This window comes from Chlorocebus sabaeus, chromosome 16, assembly GCF_047675955.1.
Source record: "Chlorocebus sabaeus isolate Y175 chromosome 16, mChlSab1.0.hap1, whole genome shotgun sequence".
In the NCBI taxonomy this organism is placed as follows: Eukaryota; Metazoa; Chordata; class Mammalia; order Primates; family Cercopithecidae; genus Chlorocebus; species Chlorocebus sabaeus.
In genome coordinates, this window is record NC_132919.1 from 13,931,903 (window position 1) to 13,956,829 (window position 24,927).

A 24,927-nucleotide genomic window follows, 5' to 3' on the forward strand; every position below is an offset into this window, starting at 1 on the left:
CTTTCACTCCAAGGAACCAGTGACAAATGTATATTGGAGCTGGAATGTTCTTCCTTGACTCTTGGTCATGTCTCATCTCAAATGTCACCTTTTCAGAGAGGCCTTTATAGGGACCACCCTATATAAACTAGGGCCCCCTACCTCTTTCTTTTCACATCATTCCATTTATTTCTTTCATTATGGTTAGCACAGTCTATACTTGTTTATTTATATACTAGTTTATTATTTGTTTTTCCTAACTAGAATATAAACCTTGTGATGGCAGGGACAGTGTCCATCTCTGGTTTACCTCTGTTTCCAGTGCCCAGAACATTACTTAATGTACATTGTTTGCTCCCAATAGTTATTTTTGGATGGATGCAATTTGTCCCCGTGGAGATATGAAAGAGGACGTTGGGAATTGTCTTGCCCCCAGTATCTTAGATGATTAACTAATGGTTGTGTGAGGAATGGTGGTGCATATTAGAGGCCAGATAAGAGAAGCCAGGGACTGCCTTTTGATCACATCCCAGAAACTTTTTTCAGTTGTCACCTACCACACACAAACTGTCTGCACCATCTGGTGATGTTGACACTGTGACTCCATGAAATTGCTTTCTTCTTTTTCATAATGTTATTTTATGGCTCTCTTCTGGTCTGTGTGATCCCAGGGCAATTCATTTGGCTTTTCTGGAATTGAGTTTACTCATCTGTAAAATGATGTAATTGAAGTAGGTGATCTCAAAGGTCCTGATTGGTTTGTAAAATGGAGAGGTAGAATAGATGAAACAGGATTGGCTAGGGTTTGGTAATTGATGAAGCTTGGGGATAAGTAATGGGGACTCATGGTACTCTTCTGCTTTTACACATGGCTGTGATTTTCTATAATGAAAAGTTGTTGTTTTTTAAAGTCCCATGATTCTTTTTTGAATCACTTCTTTGTTACCTTCTACCATCCCTGACCGTGAATGTTCTTTGATCCTGATCCTGGGCACTCATTCTCAGAGAACTCATCCTTTTCTAGTGCTTGAAATACCTCCTCTGTATGTAGGTTTTTCCAGCATGCATCCTTCAGATTAGCTGTTTTTCTGCCTTTCCATTCTATATTGTCAGCTATAGGACAATTCTGCTTGACTACTATGAATTCCCCAGTTCCAATGGTGGGCTGCATATGGCCCACATGGTTTGTTGCTGCATCGGTCTTTGCAGTGGTGGTATGGAATGAATTAATAGACAGCTTACTCCCTGAAGCTGTGAACATAATTGCCAAAAACTCTGCTAGTAAGTGGCCTGTATAACTTCCTATGATCCACTTGGAAGATTACTAAGAGAGCTTGATGGGGAAGCAGCATGGTGGGACGAGGTGGCAGAGAAGGTAACCTGGGACAGTGTTAGTGATCGAGTAGTATCATGCCTGATTTTGCTTCTAAAAGTTCTAAGTGTTTTATAGCCATTTAAAAACTAGGCGCAGTGGCTCACGCCTGTAATCCCAGAACTCTGGGAGGCCAAGTTAGGTGGACCACTTGAGGTCAGGAGTTCAAGACCAGCCTGGCCAACATGGTGAAATTCCCTCTCTACTAAAAATACAAAAAAAAAAAAAAAAAGAAAAAAAGAAAAACAAAATTCGCCAAGTGCAATAGTGTGCACGTGTAATCCCAGTTACTTGGGAGGCTGAGGCAGGGGAATAGCTTGAACCCAGGAGACAGAGATTGTAGTGAGCCCAGATCGTGCCACTGCACTCCAGCCTGGGTGACAGAGTAAGACTCTATCTCAAAAAATAAAAAAGTAAAAATAAAAAATGTCAGCATTTTTTAGTTACTTGTCTCCTTACCTAATTTTAAACGTCCTAAAATCAGGAGCCAGTGTTGATGGTGAATAATAGATATGGTGTTATGCTTCCAGAATTTTAATGTATAATCTTTGTGTATCTTCAAACTTAAATTTGTTTACACAAGGTTGAAATGTCTTTCAGTTTCTGGGCACTGATTCATAGAAATGTGGCGTGTTTCAACTAAATGAAATGTCAGTTTCCTAACTGTTTTTTCTTCTTACTACCATTCTGTAAAATCTCAGTTTGACCCACTTAATCCTTTTTTTTTTTTTTTTTTTTTTTTTTTTTGAGATGGAGTTTTACTCTTGTTGTCCAGACTGGAGTGCAATGGGACAATCTTGGCTCACTGCAACCTCCGCCTCCTGGGTTCAAGCAATTCTCCTGCCTCAGCCTCCTGAATAGCTGGGATTACAAGCGCCCACCACCACGGCTGGCTAAATTTTATATTTTTAGTAGAGGTGGGGTTTCACCATGTTGGCCAGGATGGTCTCGAACTCCTGACCTCAGGTGATTCGCCCACTTTGGCCTCCCAAATAGCTGGGATTACAGGCATGCACCACCATGCCTGGCTAATTTTTTGTATTTAGTAGAGATGGGGTTTTACCAGGTTGGTCAGGCTGGTCTCAAACTCTTGACCTCAGGTAATCCACCCACTTAATCATGAGAGTTATTTTCCAAGGTGGTTCCAAGGCAAACACATTTTCATGTTTATGGAAGACAAGCATGTCAATTAACTCAGGTTTGAGACTGTAATTTCAATGAAGAAGTGATTTATCTCCAGTCTAAGAAAATTGTGATGTATTTCTTGGGGTTGTGATAGTTCTCCTTCCCATAGTCCAGGTGTGCTGTTTGGGCTATCTAGTCATCAAACATTATTTCCTTATTATATAAAAGTGCTCTGCTAGCTATTGTACAAAGGTGGTGAGTAAAGGGGAATTCCATCAAGGAACTAAAATATTAGATGATGGGAACAATTTGCATGAAGAAGTGTCATACAACATGGCATAAAGTGATAGAGTAGTTCAAAAAGACAGAAAATTTGACAGAGAGTGGCATGCAAACAAGGAAACAATCGAAACATGAGCAAATTGTGAAATGTGTGGTGTTTTTAGTGGAGGGTCATGGGCAATGTTGCTTTGGTGAGTTGTGTGAGTAATATGTATTCAGGGCCGCAGGAAGAAAACTGTTGCCTCTGGGAACGTGGATTAGAGAGGAAAGGAAGTATTGAAGGCAGGAGGACTGGCTTGGATGCTGCTGTCATTACCATAGTCCAAATATAAGATGGTAAATGTAAGATGATCAGTAAAAATGGAAAGACGTGGACAGATCTGACCTATATTTCAGAGTAGATTGGACTTGATGGTTGTTAGGTGATAACAGGAGAGTTCAAGATGTTCCTGAAGTCTTAAATAAGTAATGGTTTTATGTGCAATAGGGAACAGAGTAGAGATTGATTGAGAATAGAACGCTCTTACAGACATTTTGCAATCCATCTGTGTAGAGATACCAAGAGAGGAGATGGAAATAGGCCCAATGACTCTAGAAATGGTTTGAAGATCAGAAATTATCCTATAATTACATTTGCTCAGGGACAATATTTAGTGTTCAGAAAGAGGGAACATGACTACCTTAAGGTGGCATACATAGCAAGAATAGACACCATCTGCAACTGAGAAATAGAATACAGAGAACCAGGAACAGTTAGTGTCATGGAAGCCATCGGAAGAATCTAGTGTTGTATGACTTGTCAGAGGCTTGAATAGGATGAGGACCAAGGCAGAGAAGCATTGAATTTGTTGATACTTGAGAGAAGTTTCAGTAGAATCTAAAAGCCAAATTTAGATACAACAAAAATAGCTTACTCCTAACTAGGCTGATAGAGTCATACTTTATTGAGAACTGTTTCTTCTTCCTTTTTGTTGTCTTACCCTACATAGTTAAAATATTAACCTGAAATCTATCTATTTCAATTTATTGTCATTTATGAAGAAAAATTAATGCTTTTTATTTTCTACTTTTGAAAAATTGACTGAACGGATCATTTTATATTTTCTTGAAAAGATCTGTAGCGTGGTCATTTCAGCATTAAGTGTAATAAAGCATAGTGATCCTGAAATGAAAATTTTCCCTGGCCCTTCTGAAGACTTACACTGACTTGAACAGAACAATGAATAGGGCTGGCAAATTGCATTTATTCGCATATCTGGATTAGATTATTTCAAAGCTCAGACCCATCACACAGTGTAGCACTGCATTAGTGGCTGGCTGTGCTTCTGGGGAGGTGTAGTCATCATTTGATAAGAAGTACAAATCATTTAACCTTTCTTCCACTTCTCTCTCTGTTATAGGTTGGGTAGGAGGCTGTGTCTGGTATCTTGAAAGAAGAGCTATACAGGAATCTCCTCACAAGTTCTTACATCTTTTCAGGAATGTCAATAAGCAGTGGATTACATTTCAGCACTTTAGCTTCCTCAAACGCATGGTATGTTTAGAAGACCATTCTTACTGTTACTTTCTGCCTTTGTGTTTCTCTGTTGAGGGAATTTCAGAAATTCCTATTTAATAAAAGTTTTAAGAAATACTGTTTGAAAACAACTTGTATTTAGTGTCCTTAAATTTATCCAAATCTCTCGTTTTGATTATTCTTAACCGAAACCAGAATAATCCTGGTATTTGAGGTTAAAAGTATGATCCTGAACTTACTGATCATGTTTAGAGAAAGACTGAAAACTTGTGGCGTATTTTGACCTGGCCAAAATTGGGAAAAGCTGAACTGTTGTGATACATCTTTTAAAATTCTTTGGAGTTCTGTGACTACATCAGTAATAGAGAAATAATTGATTTAAAAGTGTGACCCTCTCATTTTCTTTCTTTTTTTTTTTTGAGACAGTCTCGCTCTGTCGCCCAGGCTGGAGTGCAGTGGCGCAGTCTCGGCTCACTGCAAGCTCCGCCTCCCGGGTTCACGCCTTTCTCCTGCCTCAGCCTCTTGAGTAGCTGGGACTACAGGCGCCCGCCACCACACCCGGCTAATTTTTTGTATTTTTAGTAGAGACGGGGTTTCACCGTGTTAGCCAGGATGGTCTCGATCTCCTGACCTTGTGATCCGCCTCAGCCTCCCAAAGTGCTGGGATTACAGGCGTGAGCCACCGCGCCCGGCCCACCCTCTCATTTTCTTAAATCAGCAGTACATTTAAAAGTCTTTTTTAACAGTTGCGCTTCTGAGTGAATTCAAACATTTTGACAGTTTTTATAATTTTCTCGGCATTTTATAATAGGTATTGATAACATACATCAATCCAGGTTGATTCCGTGAATTTGTGGGCAATATGGAACTTACTATGGATTGCCAGCGAGGCTATTTGCATTTTCTCAGATAGAAAAAGGGTCGTAGAATGGCAGAATGGTAGCTGAAAACTCATAGTGCCAGCCTGAAAGAACAGCAAACTTATAATTTAAAGTCCTATTTTACATTTCTCTCATTTTTAACTTAAAACTTAAAATTAAATTAAAATCTTAATGAAGCTCGATATGTTGATAAGAAATTTAAATTTCCAGAAATGTTGAGGCTTTTTAAGTTGGGGGGTCAAGGAAAATGGTGGATATTTAGAGGAGAAATTCAAATATGTATAATGCCCTTTGTTATGTAAATAGAACTCTTCATTCATGAGTCTGTAATTCTTTATTAAGACTAATGTATGTAATTTCACATCTTTGCGATGTAATGGAAAAGGCTCTTAAATAGTTATCAGCATAGGTGGCTCCACTCCCAGGCCTACCTATAGCTGGTTGTTAGCGTTGATATGCCAATTTATTTCTGAGGCTTAGTTTCCTTATCTGTAAGTTAAAGAGAGAGAAAGAGAGAGAGATACTAATAATGATGTATCTTCTTTGACAACTGTTTAGAAGATTAAATGAGATATATATTATATAAAACTGTGAAGTACTTCATAAATATTAGTAGTAGTAGTTAATTTTGCTAGTAAGTGGTAGAGACTATCTGACTCTGCAGCCCACGTTCTGTCTTCATCCTGCCCTGCTATAAAATCATTCAGCCCTGGATTATGCCCTACCACTGAGCCCCTCCCTATGCTGTTTGCCTGAGAACATGGAAGGTCAACAGGTTGACTTGGGCTCTTTCTTTTTTGTGTGTGAGACAAGGTCTCACTGTGTCGTTCAGGCTGGAGTACAATGCTGCCATCACAGCTCAATCTCCTAGACTCAAACAATCCTTCTGCCTCAGCCTCCCAAGTGGCTGGGACTGTGGGCATATGCCACCATGGCCCACTAATTTTTTTTTTTGTTTTTGTGGAGACATTCCCTGTGTTGCTCAGTCTGGTCTCATACTCCTGGGCTCAAGGATCCTCGGATTACAGTCATGAGCCACTGTGCCCGGCTGGGCTCTTAATTATTGAAAACTTTTTTATTGTATTTGGAATGTTAAGCCTCCAGGGCAAATTCTAGAGGAGATGGATAACAAGTAAATGTATTTTTCTTTCAAGGAACGTATATTTCTATGCTTTTCTAAACTGCAGAAATTGAAAACCATTACTGAGGCCTAAATTTTATTCTCCATATCTCTTAGTAGAGTGATTTCCATAATTAACAGATATTAAAGCTGTGGGAAAAACTTTCAAATAATGTAAAAGCTGAACGGATTAAAGAGATTGCTAAACAACCGTTTGAGAGCATTTGGGCCTTGGTTTTAAATAGTAACTTGTGCTTTTTTGTTTAGTATGTCACACAGCTGAACAGAAGCCACAACCAGCAGGTAAAACCCAAGCCAGAACCAGTAGCATCTCCTTTCCTTGAAAAAACATCTTCAGGTCAAGCCAAAGCAGAAATGTATGAGATGAGACCTCTTTCACCACCCAGCCTATCTTTGTCCAGAAAGCCAAATGAAAAGGAATTGATAGAACTAGAGCCAGCCTCAGTAATTGAAGACTCAATAGATGTACGGAAAGAGACAAAAGAGGAAAAGCGGTGGAAAGAGATGAAGCTGCAAGTGTATGATTTGCCAGGAATTTTGGCTCGACTATCCAAAATCAAACTCACAGGTACTTTGTTTTTCTGATATACTTACTTATTTGAAACTTTATTTTTAGTTAAACAAAAAGCTCATTTTATTTACCACCCGAAAAGAATAATTTGGAACTGCAGGTCCTGTCTTAGTATTTTTCCTGGCTTCAATTTAACTGGGATTTGAAATTAAATTTTCTGAATTCTATTTACACAGAATTGTAAATAGTTTTGCATTGTAAGTATTGTACTAAAAATAGTCACCCTTTCCTTTGCAATTAAAGTTGAATGTTTATCCTGCTTATTTCCTTGTCGTTAGTGTTTTTACACCTACTGTAAAGATGCATAAGATAATAAGTTTTGTCGACTTGAGTTCTGGAATGGGAAGAATTGCACTGCTGGTCTTGATATGAATCCACGGTGGCTACTGTGTCTCCCAGTTCGCTTCTGTGTTTTGCTTCTTGTAGAGCCTCTGGGGTTGTCACAGGTCTGTGGGGATGTAGGGTGCATTTTTTCTGAAAGGAGATTTGAACCAGATTTTGTTTTTTAACCTAATTCTAGCATCATATGCCAAATTGTATTACCATAATTAAGTTATTATTACAGGTTGTTACAATCACCCTGTAAGTCAGGTAGAGCATCATTATTATCCCATCGTATAGCCAAACTTTGACTTAGCTTATTCTGGGCTAACCTTGTTTAGAAGGTATGTTGTGGGTCATGCTGCAACTTGGGGGAAACTTGGTTTATTCCTCTTAAATGAGAATAAAGAGACTGAATATAATGTGTGAACAGTAAGAGTAAGCCAGGCCTCTTTGAGGACAGAAAGTGGTAAATAATGTTGGAGTCAGATGAAAAGATGAGACAGGGAGGCTTGTGAGAGCAGAAGGATCAGGAAAAGAGTAATTTTTTTTTTTTTTTTTTTAAAGAGACTTGAGCCTGAAATCCAGGGCAAAAGCAGGCAACTAGACAACTTCTCTCCTTAGCGACCAGCCTTACTTAAAGAAAGTTGTTTTTAAAGAAATGATGAATAGACACAGGGGGGTTGGTGAAGGAGCTAAAACGTCTTAGTAAGACTGACTGACGTAATGTAACTCTAAGACGGTGAGATGAATTATGTGTGATAACCTTGAAAACATGTCTCAGTGGTTTATGGTCACTAAGCAAGGAATCAGCATGTTTCTAAAGAAATTCTCTTTTGTCATTTACACAAGTGGCCTGAGTGTCATGCTGCTGACATGTTAAGAATGACTATAGATAAGTTATGCTTATAAGGATGCCACCCCAAAAAAGAGGCCTCTCAGCCCATAGGCATCAGATGTGGCCTGTCAACAGCGGGAGCTTCTTTGTATGTGCCATCACTTAGCACGTCCACCCGGCAGATTAGCTCTTGTCTCTTATCGTCCCATTTCTGTCAGTTACAGCATTCTTCACTTCCTTCAGAGGGGAAGCCTTAGAACCAGTCGTCTTCACTTTTTGCTCTCCGCTCTCCCCTTCATCTTTAGTCTAATTTCTGTCACCAACAGAATCTTTCGTAAGGCCTGTGAGATTTGCTTTCCCATCCTCATTTCTGAAGCTGCCATCCCAGTTTAGGTTAGAAACACGGGAGGCTGTTGGTTTTTGCAGCAGCTCCTCACTGTTCCTTTCTTTTGTCCTCTGCCCGGCTTACCCTGCAGTTCATGCAGCCCAGGGTTGCCGAACTAACTTTCCCAAAATACTGTTTTCGATTTTCCTAGCTTATATGAGTCTATAGTTTCTCCATGTTATCTTCTGTTTCAACCCTGCTTAGTGTTAAAGAAACACTGTAACCTGGAATGATCAAACTGTTCTTCAGAATCAACCTTTTTTCCCTTTTCCCTGTCCCTCCACCCTACCATTTAGGCTAGTCCTTCCACCCCACCATACTTGTTCCCCCACCTCTATGGGAAACTGGTCTACCTGTCTTATATCCAGTCAGATCCTTTCAAGACTTCTGTTAATCCTGCTCTTGGTCCCTGTCTCCTTTCTCAAAACTCAGAATTGACAAGCACACTTGAGTTCAGATCTTGGCTCTTACATTTACTAGCCGGTAAGACTTTGGGCAGTTCCTTAACTTTATTGAGGTGATTTCCACATCTGTAAAGTAGGAATAATAATAGATCATTTAAGAATTAAATCAAATAATTAATGCATAGAAAGCATCCAACAGCACGCTTGACACATGGGAGACACTGCAAATTTCCAAATAAGTATAGGTAAACATTTGATTGTCTGCTTAATGTGTATTATATTTCCCCTAAGGTTGTTTTTGCCTATGGAGGGACTTGAGGTGAATGAATATTTACTCAGCAGGGAAGATGAGGAGGAGAATTTTAAGTAGAGGGAAGAGTCTTTGCAAAAGCATAGAAGTCTGAGTTATCCTGGCACATTCAAAAAGCTTCAGTGTGACTATGAGTAGCATAGTATGACCTGAGTATCATATAGGAGAGGTGCTTATTAAGATTGAAGAGTTAGGCAGTGGTCATGTTGTCATATTGGTATGTATATCAGGCTAAAGAGTTAGACCATAGCCATGGAAAGTCCTGGAAGCTTCTATGGAGGGATATGATGACTTTATGTTTTGTCTTATTTACCTTTTAAATATTTTAAAATTTCTATTAAGTTAGTATAGGCTTATTATAAAAAAGAATTCAAATAATACAGCAGCATATATTTTAAACTGAGAAAGTATCCTTTCCCACCATTCTAGATAAAAACCCCTGGGTGAAATGTCGCCTTCTCTATATAGACACATATGCAGATAGAGCTATGGTTGTAAATTTTCTTCCACCGAAATAGGATCATTTTAAATACACACACACACACACACACACACAGTTTTGCAACTTGCCATTTTCTTATGACGTATAGTTTTCACTCACAGTATTCACTGCATACTATTCCATTGTATGGATCTGCCATTATTAACTAGTCTTCTGCAGGTAAACATTTGTGATATTTCCAGGTTTTTTACTATTAAAAGCAATTCTGTGATTAACCTTTATGTATGTCTTTGTATACTCATGTGAGTCTGCCTTTAGGATCAGTATTTAGAAATGTAATAGCTAGCTTTGAACATTTAAATCTTTGGTGGAACAACAAATTTGTTTCTAAAAACATAGTATAATTTACCCTTCCCCTCAACAGCATTAGGGAATTAGACTTTTTTTTTTTTTTTTTTTTTGAGATGGAGTCTCCCTTTGTCGCCTAGGCTGGAGTCCAGTGGCATGATCTCGGCTCACTGCAACCTCTGCCTCCCAGTTTCAAATGATTCTCCTGCCTCAGCCTCCTGAGTAGCTGGGACCACAGGCGCCCGCCACCACACCCGGCTAATTTTTTGTATTTTTAGTAGAGACGGGGTTTCACCGTGTTAGCCAGGATGGTCTCGATCTCCTGACCTTGTGATCCACCTGCCTCCGCCTCCCAAAGTGCTGGGATTACAGGTGTGAGCCACCGCGCCCGGCCAGCATTTGGGAATTAGACTTTCTCTGTAGAGTCCACTCCTACATAAGCAGTCTTTCCCAGTTTTGCCAGTTTGATCATTGGAAAAGATTTTGTGTGAGTTTTCATTATTTCCATTTTGGTAAGGTTTAGCATCTTTTTTCTATTTTGATCATTTGTGTTTTTTCTTCTGTTAGTTAGCCCTTGTATCCTTGGTCATTCCTTATTGACTTTTTAGAATTCTTTGTAAATAAAGAAAATTAGCATTTTATACATCATATTCATTACAAATATTTTTTCTCATTTTGTCCTTTTCTTTTTTTGTGGTATTTTGTCGTTTTGTTTTGTTTTATTTTGCCCCATGGAGATTTTTGACTTTTATGTATCTGTTTTTTTCATGCTTAGAAGGGTTTCATCACCCTGTGGTTACAGAAACATTCACTCATGTTTTCTTCTGATGCTTTTATATTTTTGCATATTCTCTAATGCTTTGAAACCATCTGGATTATATTTCAGTGGAAGGAATAGGCTTGATTAAGAAAACTGCTGTGGGTAGTACTATAGAGCAAGGATCACCTGTTTTTGTAGATGCAGTTTTATTGGGACACAACCACGCCCACTTGTTCTGAGCATAGATCATGCCGCAGTGACAGAGTTAATTGCAACAGAAACCTTGTGGCCTGGGAAGCCTGAAATGTTTACTATCTGGCCTTTACAGAAGAAGTTTGCTGACCTTCTATCCGAAAGCACAGACTAGTGAGAGGCAAGAATGATGGCAGACAAATAGTGGTGGTTAACTGAGAAACAACTTGGGCCTGAACTGAGGCTGTGGTGGGGAAAGAGAACAAGGGAGAGAGAGAGAAAGATAGATATATAGAGAGAAACATTAAGGGAACTGAATGAGTAGGACCTTAGCTTGATGAAGTGGATTGCTAAGGAGACATGAAATAAGAGCTGAGAGCATGGAACTGCAGAGAGTTTGAATACCTTGAGGTGAAGCAGGTATTTTCCAGCTTCATGGGCCCTTTCGTCATTTATTATTCTAGGCTCTATCCTGCTCTCTGAGAGACAGCAGAGTGAGCCGTCTTCTGGAGTGAAGATTCCCTGCATTCAAATCCTGGCTTTGGCTAGCTGACTGACCTTGTGCAAGTTTTAGAATCTCACCGCCCTCAGTTTACCCATCTGTAAACTAGGGATAATAATAGTACTTCCTTCATAAAGTTGTTCTGAGTAATAAGTGAGTTAACATTTGCAAATGACATGCAAGTGCCTAGTACATGCCAAGAACTATACACATATTTCTTAAAAAATAAATTTAATACCTGGCTACCTCCATTGGCCTTTGGATTTACCGCCCCTGCTCTAGACACGATTACGGGGTTTTAGAATGAAAAACTAGATGGATGGTGGTGTTGAGACTTAAGAGTGTAAATATGGAAGAAAGAAAAGATTTAAAGAAAACATGATGAATTCAATTTTGGACAAGTGGAATTTGAGTTGCTACTAGCATACCCAGTGGGGCAGGAGGCTGTGAAAGGCAGGAGCTCAGAGAGAACATTAGGCTGGAAGAACCAGGGGTCTTCAGCCTGGAGCTGGCAGTGAGGTCATGGTAGTAAACGGTGTTACCAAGGATCAGTGTGTGGAGTGACCATGCTGATGGTCACCAGAACTTTGGAGCATATCCCCTTTTAAGGATTGGATAAGGTATATAATGGACCTGGCAAGGAAATAAATGGTCAGAGGGAGGAAGACTGGAAAAGACCCTGTCACAGAAGCTGAAAGACTAGATCCAGTTCATAAATGGAAGTGATCTGGACTGGATGTCAAATGCTGGAGGTCTCCTGAGAAGCCTGGCTGGTGAGAGTTATTTTATTTGCCAATTAGGAAGGCAGTGTTGGCTGATTGCTAAATCAGAGAATAATGATTGCTGTGTCTTCTTAGAGTCTTAAATGAGCTGCTTTAAATAATTCATTTTAAAATAATTTTAAGTTTATTATCATAATGCTTGTTTCATTGGGAACACACAGGAAAATAGGATAACTTGTTGATCAACTTTTTTCTTGGCCGCATCTTCCTTTCCTTCATACTGGCTATTGTTGTATTATTTCTCCTTTTATGTAGCTTATATGGTTATAAATCTGAATTGTCATTCCAGATGCAGGGTTTGATATCTAAAACATACTATCTGAAATCTCAAGAAATTAATAAATTAATTATCTAATAGTACATACTGTGATGTATAGTGTACATCAACCCATTGGCTTCCAAATGTCAGCGTGGTGATATACCCTCATGGTGGCCTTCTTAAAACAGTGATTCCTGGCCACTGTTTCCACTGATTCAGATTCCCTAGGGCTGGGACGGGACCCAGAGATCTGCATGTCTGACGAGGACACCAGATGATTCTGAGGCAGGTGGTCCTAGACCACACTTTGAGAAAGCGAAGTAGGTGTTAGGCAGGCAGCGAGTACCAGTCCCAGACCGAGTGGTCTGACTAAATGTGGAGAGAACTCACCTAGTGAGAGCCTGCAGAGCCGGTCGCTACCTCTGGCAGCAGGAAAAGCCAACTGGGCAAAATCTGGACCACACAAGAGAGGCATGCAAAGCAAGACGGATGCACCACAGAAAAGGGGAGCAGCCTCACCTACACACACAGATGGAAAGGTCCCAGGGCAGTAAATTTCCCTTGTATTATTTTATATATTCCACGCCCCAGGTTTCTGGATGAACTAATTGAATTAAAGTCATTTCCTTCTGCTTATTCCATTTAAAGAAGCAGCACCCTTTGAGTGACCCCTACCCTCTTATCTGACCTTTTACCTCTCTATTTAGTTTATTACTAGAAGTCACATGTGTCTTGGAGTCAGCAGGATTTTTTATTTAAGAAAATACCTGATATCTGTCAATTGATTTCTTTTGGACTCTTAACATCTCGCACAATTCATTTATAGCTAATGATGGCCAAGGCAGAAATATCTGGGAGTCAGAGATCCCTTTCATAGAACTAGCCTTTCTTTCTTTGCCTTCTTTTGTTTATAGCTGCAATATACAGAGGATAATTAACTGTAGAATAAGTGAAGGGCCATATAGTACTCATTTCATCTGTGGGATAGAAGGTAGCAGCAGCCTGATGCTTTGGCATTTAGGCCAGGATAGGAGCCAAACGTTTGCTGGTGCTAATGCCATTTAAAGATTTTTTTTTTTTTTTTAAATGAAGGGAAGTAAGACTGAGATTATAAAGAAGGAATAATATGTCTCCCTTGAGTTTCTCTTGCCAACGGAGCTATTTACAATATGTTTTTGGAGTTCATTGCATGGACCACACTGGGGTAAAGAAATTTTATTTGGATTAGGATCATAAGAGGTTTTGGTGACTCAACTGAGTTTATATTTAATATAGGTCAGTAAAAAGCAGAACTTTTTTCCAGAGTAACATCTGTGCTGAAATGCTGCAACACGTTTTTTGAGACCAGAACACTGAAATAGAGTATTTATTGGAACCAATAGATTATGCTGTTGATGGGACTGATATGAAGTATGTTCTATCAATTTATAAATTTTTTTCTCCTAGAGCCTAGAATGCTGTTTTTTATTAAAGGAAAAAAGCAGAAATGGAGGATACATTCATTTTAGATCACTTGTATAGTTTAAGAAGTCAACTTACTGTAATCCTCAGTTATTAAATATTTGTATTAAGGGGTTATTAGCATTCACTCAGTATGAAATGAGTGAATTACTATGATTTCTTGAACTTTATTTTTTGAGATAAGTACCTTAATAATGATATACTTACTAAATGTTATAGTATTATTTTTAATTATATGACTAATAAGTATTTATTTTTAGAAAAAATAGAAAATACAGATAAGCAATAACAGAAGATTGAAATCCTCCTATAATTTCACTATCTCAAAATAAAACCATTTTGAATATTTTGGTATATTCTCTTCCAGAAATTTTTTCTATGCATCTCATATATTTTTGCTTTATAAGCAAATATACGATCATAGTGTAAATGCCTTCTGTGATTGAAAAAAATTAATATTCTGCTTATGTCTTTTTGTATATCAACATGTTTACCCTGTTTTTAGTGACTTTTAAAATTTAAAAGTAGCATTTTCTTAAAACACAATCACATAATATACAGAAAGTCCCTTCAGGCCATGCAATAACCAGGGTTTTTATTTTTTTTGAGAAAAAGTTTTGCTCTTGTCGCCCAGTCTAAAGTGCAATGGTGTGATCTCGGCTCACTGCAACCTCCGCCTCCCGGGTTCAAGCCATTCTCTTGTCTCAGCCTCCTGAGTAGCTGGGATTATAGGTGCCTGCCACCACGCCCAGTTAATTTTTGTATTTTTAGTAGAGATGGAGTTTCGCCATGTTGGCCAGGCTGGTCTTGAACTCCTGACCTCAGGTGATCCACCTGCCTCAGCCTCCCAAAGTGCTGGGATTACAGGCTTGAGTTACCATGTCCAGCCAATAACCAGGCTTTTTGCATACAGTTTTTTGGCCTTTATCTGTGCATAGTCTGTGTTTTAATATTAGCAGTACAGCCTCTGGAGTCAGACTGGCTGGGTTGGAATCTCTGGTCTACAATTTATTGGCTTTGTGGTTACAGGCACATTTTTTTTCAAGTCTCTAAGCCTTGGTTTACTTGTCTGTACAATGGAGATAATCCTTCCAGAAAGGATTATTGTGATGATTATAAGCAATAATGTAAGCAAATGATTCACTGCCATATCCAGTAAATGTTCAAGAAAGGTTATTATTACATTAGTGCATAGATAGTTTCTATTTTGTTTGTTTTATAAAAATGGGGTTATATTACATGTTTTGTTTAGTTATTTGCTTTCTTCACTAATTGGTATATCTTCCTCATACTTCCTCATCAATACAATTAAATCTGCCTTCTCTTTTTAAAGGTTGAGAGTATTCCATACTATAGATATATTTAGTTTATTGAACCATTTCCTTGTTAATGGACATTTAAGTAGTCTCTTACTTCTTGTTATTAAAAATAAAGACTTGTAATATCATTTGACATATATCCTTTTATGTATTTTTTCTCAAAGTTAGCTGTATGGAAGTATACCTTTATTTTTGATGGGTATATAGCATGCCATTGCATAGTTATACCATAATGTATTTATTTATTTCTCCTGTTTTAGATGTTTTTTATTATCCATATTATTATAAATAGTACTATAATAAATAAGCTAAATCTATAATGATTTTCTTAGCATAAGTGTATATAAGTGGCCTTGTTAGGTCAAAGGATATGCATGGTTTTAAAGCTTTCAGTTTTCATGAACAGATTCCCCTCAAGAAAAGTCGCACCGATTCATGCTAGCCACCTCACCATATCTTCACCAATGAATGCTTGATGATAATGTATTTTTCTGAATAACTCTGTCAATTCAGTGTGTCAAAGTACACTTAGGTTTTTAATTTTGTACTTAATTCTGATGAGGTTTTATATTTGTCATATGCTGAGTGGTGATTTGTATTGCTTTGTTAATGGCCTGTTTGCCTCCCAGCCTTCTCTTCTGTGTTCGTCTTTGTTTATTGTTTGTAAGGATTCTTTCTATATTAAAGATTTGATCTCATTATATATATCTGTCACAAAAGTCTTATGTTGTTTGTGTCTTGTTTTCATTTATCTTAGTTTTCATGTGCAAAAGTTAATTTGATGTAACCAAAGCTATTTTCTTACAAGTGTCTGGTATACCATGCTTAGGCTTTCCCACATGAAGATTTTGTAAATACAGTATTTATCTGCATTGTTAATATTATATTTTTATGATCTTATATTTTATAATAAAATTCATTATTGATAAGAAATGTAGTTTGGTCAGTGGTATAAGATAGAGATATTGCCAGTTTTTAATAAACCATTAACCAGTGTTTGAATGTTCTATTCACAAAGAATTTATGAAGCTGTATCCCTGGAATAAATACCTCAATTCTGCTAATATTTTAATTGGGATTTCAATGTTTATTCAGGGATGAATTGAGAACTTTACCGTTACGTCAGCTTCATTTATACAAGTCTTCTTTTATGCCTCTTGAGTTTTATAGTTTTACTTAAATAGATCAGTACATGTATTGATAAATGATTTTGGAAGTATTTAAACATTTTTTTTCAGTTGATTATTTCTTGAGTTTTTCAGGAATACAGTGAAATAATGATCAAGTTATCTCCTTTTTCATGTTTATGCTAATTATTTCATTTTCTGGTAATTGCCTCTTTGTTGTACTTTCTCTACTTGCTTTCTTCATTATAATTTTCTGCTTCATTCCAAAGGGTCTTCTGAAATGTGTTATGTAGAGTGCTGACTTGATTTTGTGCCATCTACTTTTTATTACATCTCATGACTTTTAACATTCTGCTATGGCAGTTTTTGTTTCTTGTACTACTTTTCTCAACCTACTTTGTTTCATGAGCTTTACTTTTTTCTAGAGTGTACAAATTTACTTGTTCTGTTCATTCGGCTGATGTTTGTTGAGCATCTATTATATTCCAAATATCTGCTTCTGAGTGTTGTGGACAGAATAAGGTGCAGGTGGTTGACACAGTCTCTGCCCTGATAGGTCTTACTCTTCAGGAGTTTATAGTCTAGTGGGTCTGTGGTACATCTTTTTAAAAATATATTCAGCCTCTTCTTCTTCCATGCTACTTTTTTTTTCTTTTATACTGTAGAATCTTTTTTAATGAGTCACACTGATTTGTTTTACCTCTCTTTATCTTTCTCTATTCCGGCAAGAAGACAACACTATCCAGACAGTAGTTACACCCCAAATGAATGTAAGCTTCATGGGGTGGGGCATTTTGTCTGCGCTGTTCTGTCTTCTGTACCTATAGCAGTGCCTGGCACATAGTAAGCGCTCATTATGTGTCGATTGAACGGATGCAGGGTTGGGTTTGTATTCATCACCTAACAGTTTCACTTGTTGTTGGAGTTCTCTCTCATTTTAAGTGAGAGGAACCAAGGCCATCGGTTTGCATTTACTGGTTTAGCAGTCCTGTGGCCTGATGGAAACGAGGAGAGCACAAGCAGTGAGGGAACTTTTTCTCCAAAAGGTTTTTTTTATTTACCATATTTCTGAAACGACAGTGCCAATGTCCTGTTTCCCAAATCTGGTTTTTAGTGTCGCCTGTTTCTCCTCTCTGCATATGGTATGTCTGTGTGCAGCCTCTTCTCTGATGCTGTGGCCTGCTGAGTTGGAAGAATACCACAGTGTGCCAAAGTATGGTGGCAGTGGGTGGCTTGCTGCACTGTGTGAAGCCATCAGAAAAGTGTTCTCCCTTGTCTCAGTGAGAATGATGTCAAGGTGAGGCCCTGCTTTCATTTTTTCATGACCCTCTACTGCTTTCTAGCCCTCTAGCTATGATGTAGCTGCCTCTCAGCTCTCCTACACTGTGGTGACAAAGGGGCTTTCTGAGGAGTGGGCTCATCTGGCCATGGCTCACCCTGGCTTCTGTCCTTGCTCCTCACCAGGAAGGAATAATGAGTATGGTTAGAATAGCCTTGATTCCCCGTATTTATTTCCCATATTTATCCATTCCTTATTAGTAGCTATTTGTGTAGTATATTCTTTTGCTATTTAAATAATGAATGTAGTGACTCAGCCCTCAGTAACTGTCTTCAATTTAGTCTCATCTGTCCTTTATTTAACAAATGCTTCTTGAGGTTTTTAGTATCCTGTCTTTACCTAATTTATTGCTGATGCAGATTTTTCTTCGATTTTCATTTTTATTCCATCATTTCAGTTGGTTTCTGTGGGGCTGGGGCTCTACAGATGCTTTAGCCAATGTTCCAATTTAGACAAAAAAAAAAAATATTTAGCTAGGCTACTCTGTTTTCTGATGATTTAGTTGTTAAGATGGGATTTAATTGCCTTAAGTTCAATATGATTTTAATTGAACTGGTTGTAAGTATAAGATGTTATGATAGATGCTAGGGGAAGGTAAAGATAAATTTTGTAAGAATAATAATCACTCTCAAAATATATTGAGAACTTTAAAGAGGAAGAAAAAAAAACTAAGTTGAGAATTGATTCAACATCACATAAGTGAAAAATTGAAAATAAATGACTGAAGTAAAGGGTTTATTATTTCATGTGTCAAGGATTCTGAGGTTCCGAGTCTGGAGCTGGTGCTTAAGGATGTTGCCAACACACCTGGTACCTTTTTTGTCTGTTATCATTAGCTTGTGGTTTTTGTCCTCAGGACCACAAGATGACTTCCATACCCTCATCATCATATTGTATTCTGAGCAGAAAGAAGAAATGAGGGGGAAATGTGGAAAGGCAGAAACCTCCTTATAAGACTTTGCCTCTGGCCGGGCGCGGTGGCTCAAGCCTGTAATCCCAGCACTTTGGGAGGCCGAGACGGGCGGATCACGAGGTCAGCGGATCGAGACCATCCTGGCTAACACGGTGAAACCCCGTCTCTACTAACAAAATACAAAAAACTAGCCGGGTGAGGTGGCGGGCGCCTGTAGTCCCAGTTTCTCGGGAGGCTGAGGCAGGAGAATGGCGTGAACCCGGGAGGCGGAGCTTGCAGTGAGCTGAGATCCGGCCACTGCACTCCAGCCCGGGCGACAGAGCGAGACTCTGTCTCAAAAAAAAAAAAAAAAAAAAGACTTTGCCTCTTAATTTGGGAGGCAAAGTTCTTCATAGGAACTTATTATATCTTATTGGCCAGGAGTGTGCAACGTGGCTACCTCCAGCTGCGAGGGAGTTTTTAAAGTAAGGCATAATTCTTACATCTATCATTTTAAAAGCCCAAATATCTTAAATTCAGCCTAGTCAACTCTGACAGTAGCCGACTTCTCTGTCTTGATAGCCCTCACTGGGCTCTCTCATTATGCAGTACATCCCCTTCTTAGAGGAGGACATGAAACTGCCTGCCTCTTCCCTACCCAGTTTTTCCAAAGAAAAATACAATACCACTCTAGTCTGCTCTGTGACTACCACCACGTATGTGTGCTTCAAATGCAGTATATTTAAATGAAGACTGACTTGCCAGCTTGGCATTTACTTTTCCATTAGCAGTTGTGAATGTGTACTAATCTGGCAGCAGTTTCTCCCTATCATCTTGATAGTCAGATACACATTTGGAGACTCCTGGTTTGGGTTGGGTTGTATGTAGTCAGTACTGGACTGTACAACAGAGGAAAGCCAGCTAGCCCAAGTGTACGTCTTCATGAAAAAGTGTTGGTAGATGATGGAACTTCAGCCAAACCAGAAAGCAAGCCAGGTGGCAAAGCTGTTAGTGAATGTTGAAGGAGTTGAAGATCGCCATAAACTTTCCTCTCTTTCACTTCTTGTTGCATTCCAGTAGTTGTTGAGGGTTTTGCCTTCTTTCTCAGTTTTCTTCTTTATCCAAGATTCTACCATCAACCTAGAAAACTTCACTATTCCTAGGAGTTCTCAAACTTCATATGCCTTCTGAGATGCTTGTTATAATGCAAATGTTTAGCCGTCACCTCCATAAATTCCTTCACTCTGGGTCTGGGGTAGGGTCTAGAATTGTATATTTTAATGGTCCCCATAACATACTTTGAGACACACTCTTCTAATCTGTAGAACTGATTCAACACTCTCTCTCCTAGCTCTTCTTTACTCTCAGCACACTGCCTTGCTTCCCATTACTCACAAGAATGTTTATTTCCCATTAAGAGAGACCTCTGCAACTTACAGCTAACCTAGTTTATCTGAATTCTTACCTTTTTTTGCTTTTTCTCTCCTCTGCCTGTTCTCCCCTTGTCCCCTTCAGTGGATGGCACTTTTAGCCTGACACCTGGGGTCCTCTAGATTCTGCACGTCCAAGCAGATCTCCCTCTATCTACTATGTGGAGAGAATGTTATCTGAATCACTCGAGGGAAGCAAATGATTGCCTCTCAACCTGCAGGTCAGGCTTGCCTGGGTACTTAATCATCATTTTGGGTTTTATGAAGGGCTTGGTTTTTACTTCAAAGCAAAGCATTGTAGCATCTTATTTATTAAGATTAAGGAATGAAACACTTAAGATAAATGAATTTTAGAAGAATGTTGCAAGATTGTCTCAAGTTTTTGCTCAACTGTTTATTTTGGAAAACCTTTCCAAAACGTATATACAGTTTTAAATTTACTGGTAGCTTTAAAAAATAAATAAGAAGGAAGAATAGTAAACTTGACAATTAAGAAAGAAAAGAAGAATGCTGCATGTCAGTGAGCTTTTACAAGGATGCAGAGATGCATTTTTGTTCATAGTTACTCTGTGATATTTTATCTGTAGATAGAGAGTGACTATTTGGAGCACTCTCTCAGCCTGTGGATTTTGTGCTTTCTGTTGCCTCTGTCTCAAACGCGTATACCTCACCATCTTCCGTGTTTGCCAGGTTAACTCCTTTTTTTCCTTCAGTCTTCAACTTTGACATCACTTTTGGGAAGCCTTCTGAGTTTGGAGGTTCTTCTATGTTCAGAGTTCCTCACCTGCTGAATCACTGTCACCTTGGGTTGTAATTCATGCCTGTTGACTTTTCTGAATCTTTATCAGGGTGAAAGCCCCAAGATGGCCAGGACCACATCTATCTTGTTGACTATTACATTCCCATTGCCCAGCACAGTGCCTTGCAAATAATAGGTGCTCAAAAAATAGTAACTCAATGGAGAAAAGAAGTGTAGCAATCTGGCTTGCCACCATTTGTAGAATTTTGAACAGCTTAGCCTTTTAATTACAAATAATTATTTTACTGTACTGTAGTAGTTTAGTGGTTAGTGATGACTGAAAAGCATTGTATCTAAACTGTTAGGCAGCTGTGCATTTGTAGTTACTTGATCTGCTTTTCACAGTGTCTCTTTCAACTGCTGTGATTGTGTCTTGAAGTTTTTAGTCTGTTACGTGATTTTTGTATTCAGGATAATTGTGGAGGATTGGAGATAGCCCCACTGTGTTTCTCATAAAGTTCATCAAATTCGTGAAAACTACCGATGGAAGCTCAGAGGGATCTGCAAAGACTTTGCTTCTTTCTGTTATCAGTGAATTGCTATTAGGTTTGACAAACTATCGATTTTCAGTTTCGCTTAAAGGAACAGCAACACCAATAAGGGAATTCTTTTAGTTGTTCATCATCTCAAAAGTATTTCTAAAAGATTCCTGCTAGAAAGCTCTTTTGAATGCTTAGAATGGCATAAGCATCATTCTTGCCTAAACAATTAATAAGAATAAATGAAAATTCCCAAGGAAAAAGAAAACAATGATACATTAATATGTATGTATGCAGTTAGGTCCAGATGTAAATCACAAGTGAGTAATTGCACAGAAATTGCATCCTGAGTAGGTATTTCAAGGAAGTTGATTCTTCTGCAGTATTTTCGAGATTTAAATAAATGTAAAAGCATTTTGGCATTTTACTGATTTGTTACGTGTGTTCTGCAAAATAAGCACAGGTAGCTAAACACTAAATACCATCAAAATCAGAATGATACTCGAAATGGAGACTTAATTCTTTATTTTAAATGTTTATCTTGTACAATATCTGCTCTCTGGATAATCACAATTGTAATTTTGATACGAAACCGAGATAAAGCTTTATTTTTGTGAAAACTGTCCAACTAACAATTTCTTTTCACCAAACTCAGTTTTGAAACTACATGTTTCTGCTTCTTAAAAGTTTCCGTTTTATTCATCAGTTTTAGTTTACACGCACCAGCTTTATGGAATTTTTTTTAGTTAATTAAAAAGGTTATAAATTGTTGGTTATTGAGTATATGAAGTAAATTGAGTTTATTGAGAACAACAAACTAAAAGCAGGATGATAATGTAAGAAAGCTCTTTGGTTCAAGGAAAAGCTATAATTGAAAGAACAAGATTAGGATGTCACTCAGTGTTGCAAAATTAGCTTAATATAAACAGCTTTTTTTATTTGTCAAGCCTGATAGATACTTCATTTTCCTTTTTCTGAATGCTAACTGTAAGTGTTAACCAAATGCTTCCTGGTGAACTGCCTTGGTGACCATACTTAAATGCTTCATTTCGGTGTCATTGTTACTTAGTAAATTTGAAGGTATGCGATTTAATTTGGTCCTAGGACTTTCAGTCTAACTTTCATCATTAATCGTATGAAAAATAAGAAAGGAAAACAGGAAGCCCTAATAAATTCTTACCTTTGCAGCTGTGATGTTAGAAACCTGTATTAAAAGTTTTATCTTTTGAACCAGAAGTGGTTATAGTTTGTAATCAGTTAGGCCCCTGATTGATATCTTTTAACGTGGCTGAGAAAAAAAAAATACCATGTCTCATGTCAATTGACTTTTCATCTGAACTTAACAATAAGCATGAGAATTACCACCTTCTTTGATATGTCTGTTGGGAAGACAACTATATTATGTGGTTCACAGAATGCTGCAAGCTGTGAAGCCTAAAAAACTCACTTAAGTTAGAAATTCAACTATTCAAAGTTTAAGGTGCTAATAAAAAAGACATGAAAATCATTAAGTACAGCTATTTAGTAAAAAGTACACTCTCATTTAAAAATCAAAAAAGACTTAACTCCTTCCTCAGAATTAAGTTACATGATTTTGAACTTTGAGATCTACTAACAAAAGCTTAACTCCATTGCTTGGATGCACACATAAACAAAACCACATACAAATTCATTAACTGCCTACTCTTGGTCAGCTTTCCACATTAAACAGCTTTAAAGAGATCACATCTCAAGTTTATGGGACTTGGATTACAATGTTGCATAGTATCTGCTATCAAGGATAATGAGATATAATAGATTACAAGGGTAATTTGAAATCTATAGAGAATCTCAAAGTCTCATTTAGCCAGTGGCTTTACTCTTGCTACCAAATCTTTCATCAGAATTGATAGTTATCCAAATTGATTTTTTGGACTTTTGTTTTTTCTCTTAGTTCTTTTGTGGCCAGTGCTAAAAAATAGTGAGGCGTTAAGAGACAGAGAAAGAAGAAAAGATATAGCTGACCCATTTTTTAATGTAACCCTTACAGTTATTTTTAGTTGATTTTAGAAAATTAAGTACAGTCATTATGCTTATGCCCAGAGACCAATAGTCTGAAAGTATTGAGACTTAAAAAAAAAAAAAAAAACTTGATAAAGCTGCTTCTCCAAAAAAAAACCTCTTACGTGTTGGAAAAGGCAAAACATTTCAAGTGGTTTACTGCTGCCCTGCAAAGTATGCTGTGAGGTTAGAACTAGGGGCCTGGCTAAATTTGTACTGCAAGTCCTGTAAAAGCCTCCATTTATGGGTGACAGATAAAGCCCCCTCTGTTGCAGAAGTAACAGCATGCGTAGCAGGGCTGCTTCTGCCCACCCCCAGTATGGGGCTCCCTCTGTGACTCCTTCCAATCCCCCCTTAAAATCTGTAGAGGAAGAAGCGGTATCATGGATCCTGTGCTAGGGATACGGTGTTAAAGCCTGTCTTGCCTGCTTTGTGATTTTGTGATCAACTAGGTGATTGTGTGTTTGTATGTGCTTCATTCCTTTAGTTAGTGGAATTTTCTTTTTCTGAAAATGAGACTCTGTAGTACTTACTATATTCTGGCTGGGCATGGTGGCCCATGCCTGTAATCCCAGTGCTTTGGGAAGCCGAGTCAGAGGTGAAGGAATCACTTGAGGCCAGGAGTTGAAGGCTGCTGTGAGCTCTGATTGTGTCACTGCACTGCAGCCTGGGTGACAGAGCAAAACCCTGCCTCTGAAAAAAAGAGAGAGCCAAATATTACACATAAACCATATGATTCTCTTGATTAGACCTTGGTAGATTTTACTACCAATAATTTGCACATGGTCCTGCATATAGAAAATCAGACTTTGTACCTACAATTGCTTGCTTTGCTTTTTATTTTACAGCCAGGCCCTCCAGTTTGTTAGTCCTGTACTTTATAAATAAAAAGAACTTTAAGTGTACTTAGGTATTTATGCTATATATAAATATATATAATATAAATGAATAATATATAAACAAAATTCTTGTATTCTTACTCTGATATATTCATTTTAAGATATGCAAACTGTGGGTTTAAAAAGAAAGGGTTAAAAAATTAAACATAAGTGAAAGTTCTCCTGTTTTCTTACCGTGTCCCTGAGGTATCCACACCTTTCTTTGAAGTGCAGTATTTTTGAGATTTAAATAAACGTAAAAGCATTTTGGCACACTAAAGTGCTTTGCAAATGTAAATTTTGTTTTTATCATTATTATTTTTAATGGTTAAGGGTTGCTATCTGTTCACTCCCCTGAAGGAGACAGAGAGATAACTTAGATTATAATACAGTGGCATACGGAGTGTGATATGAAGTGTTTTGTTGTTTCTCTAAATTCTTTTAGGCATTGCTTTGAAATGTAGAGTCCAAGTGTAGTGGCCAGAGAAATATTTGATCTAGAATTTTATGAACCACATTTTAATAATTTCCAAGAGCACTGCTTATTAAGCCCTTATTATTTACCAGACACTGTGCTCAGTGCATTTGATATAGTCACAAACTGTTGTGTCTGTAGAAGATGCCCGCGGCATGGACAGGAGCCTGGAAGTCAAGCATGGTTGGTTACTAGCGATATTTAGCTTGGAGGGACAGAAACTGTAGGAATACTTGGGTTTGCATGATTGAAGGGTTGTGCTAAGAAAGAAAAAGTTA

General features: G+C 38.0%; 1 protein-coding gene across 3 annotated transcripts in view; it reads left to right on the forward strand.

Moving 5' to 3' along the window:
• COX10 (cytochrome c oxidase assembly factor heme A:farnesyltransferase COX10) overlaps positions 1-24,927 on the forward strand; it is a 141,532-nt gene that overhangs the window by 660 nt on the left and 115,945 nt on the right. For all 3 annotated transcript variants that reach the window (XM_008010430.3, XM_008010428.3, XM_008010429.3), the window contains exons 2-3: positions 4,159-4,292; positions 6,543-6,864. In XM_008010430.3, coding sequence (XP_008008621.3) covers positions 4,159-4,292; positions 6,543-6,864 — 456 coding nt within the window. The remainder of the gene's footprint in view (positions 1-4,158; positions 4,293-6,542; positions 6,865-24,927) is intronic.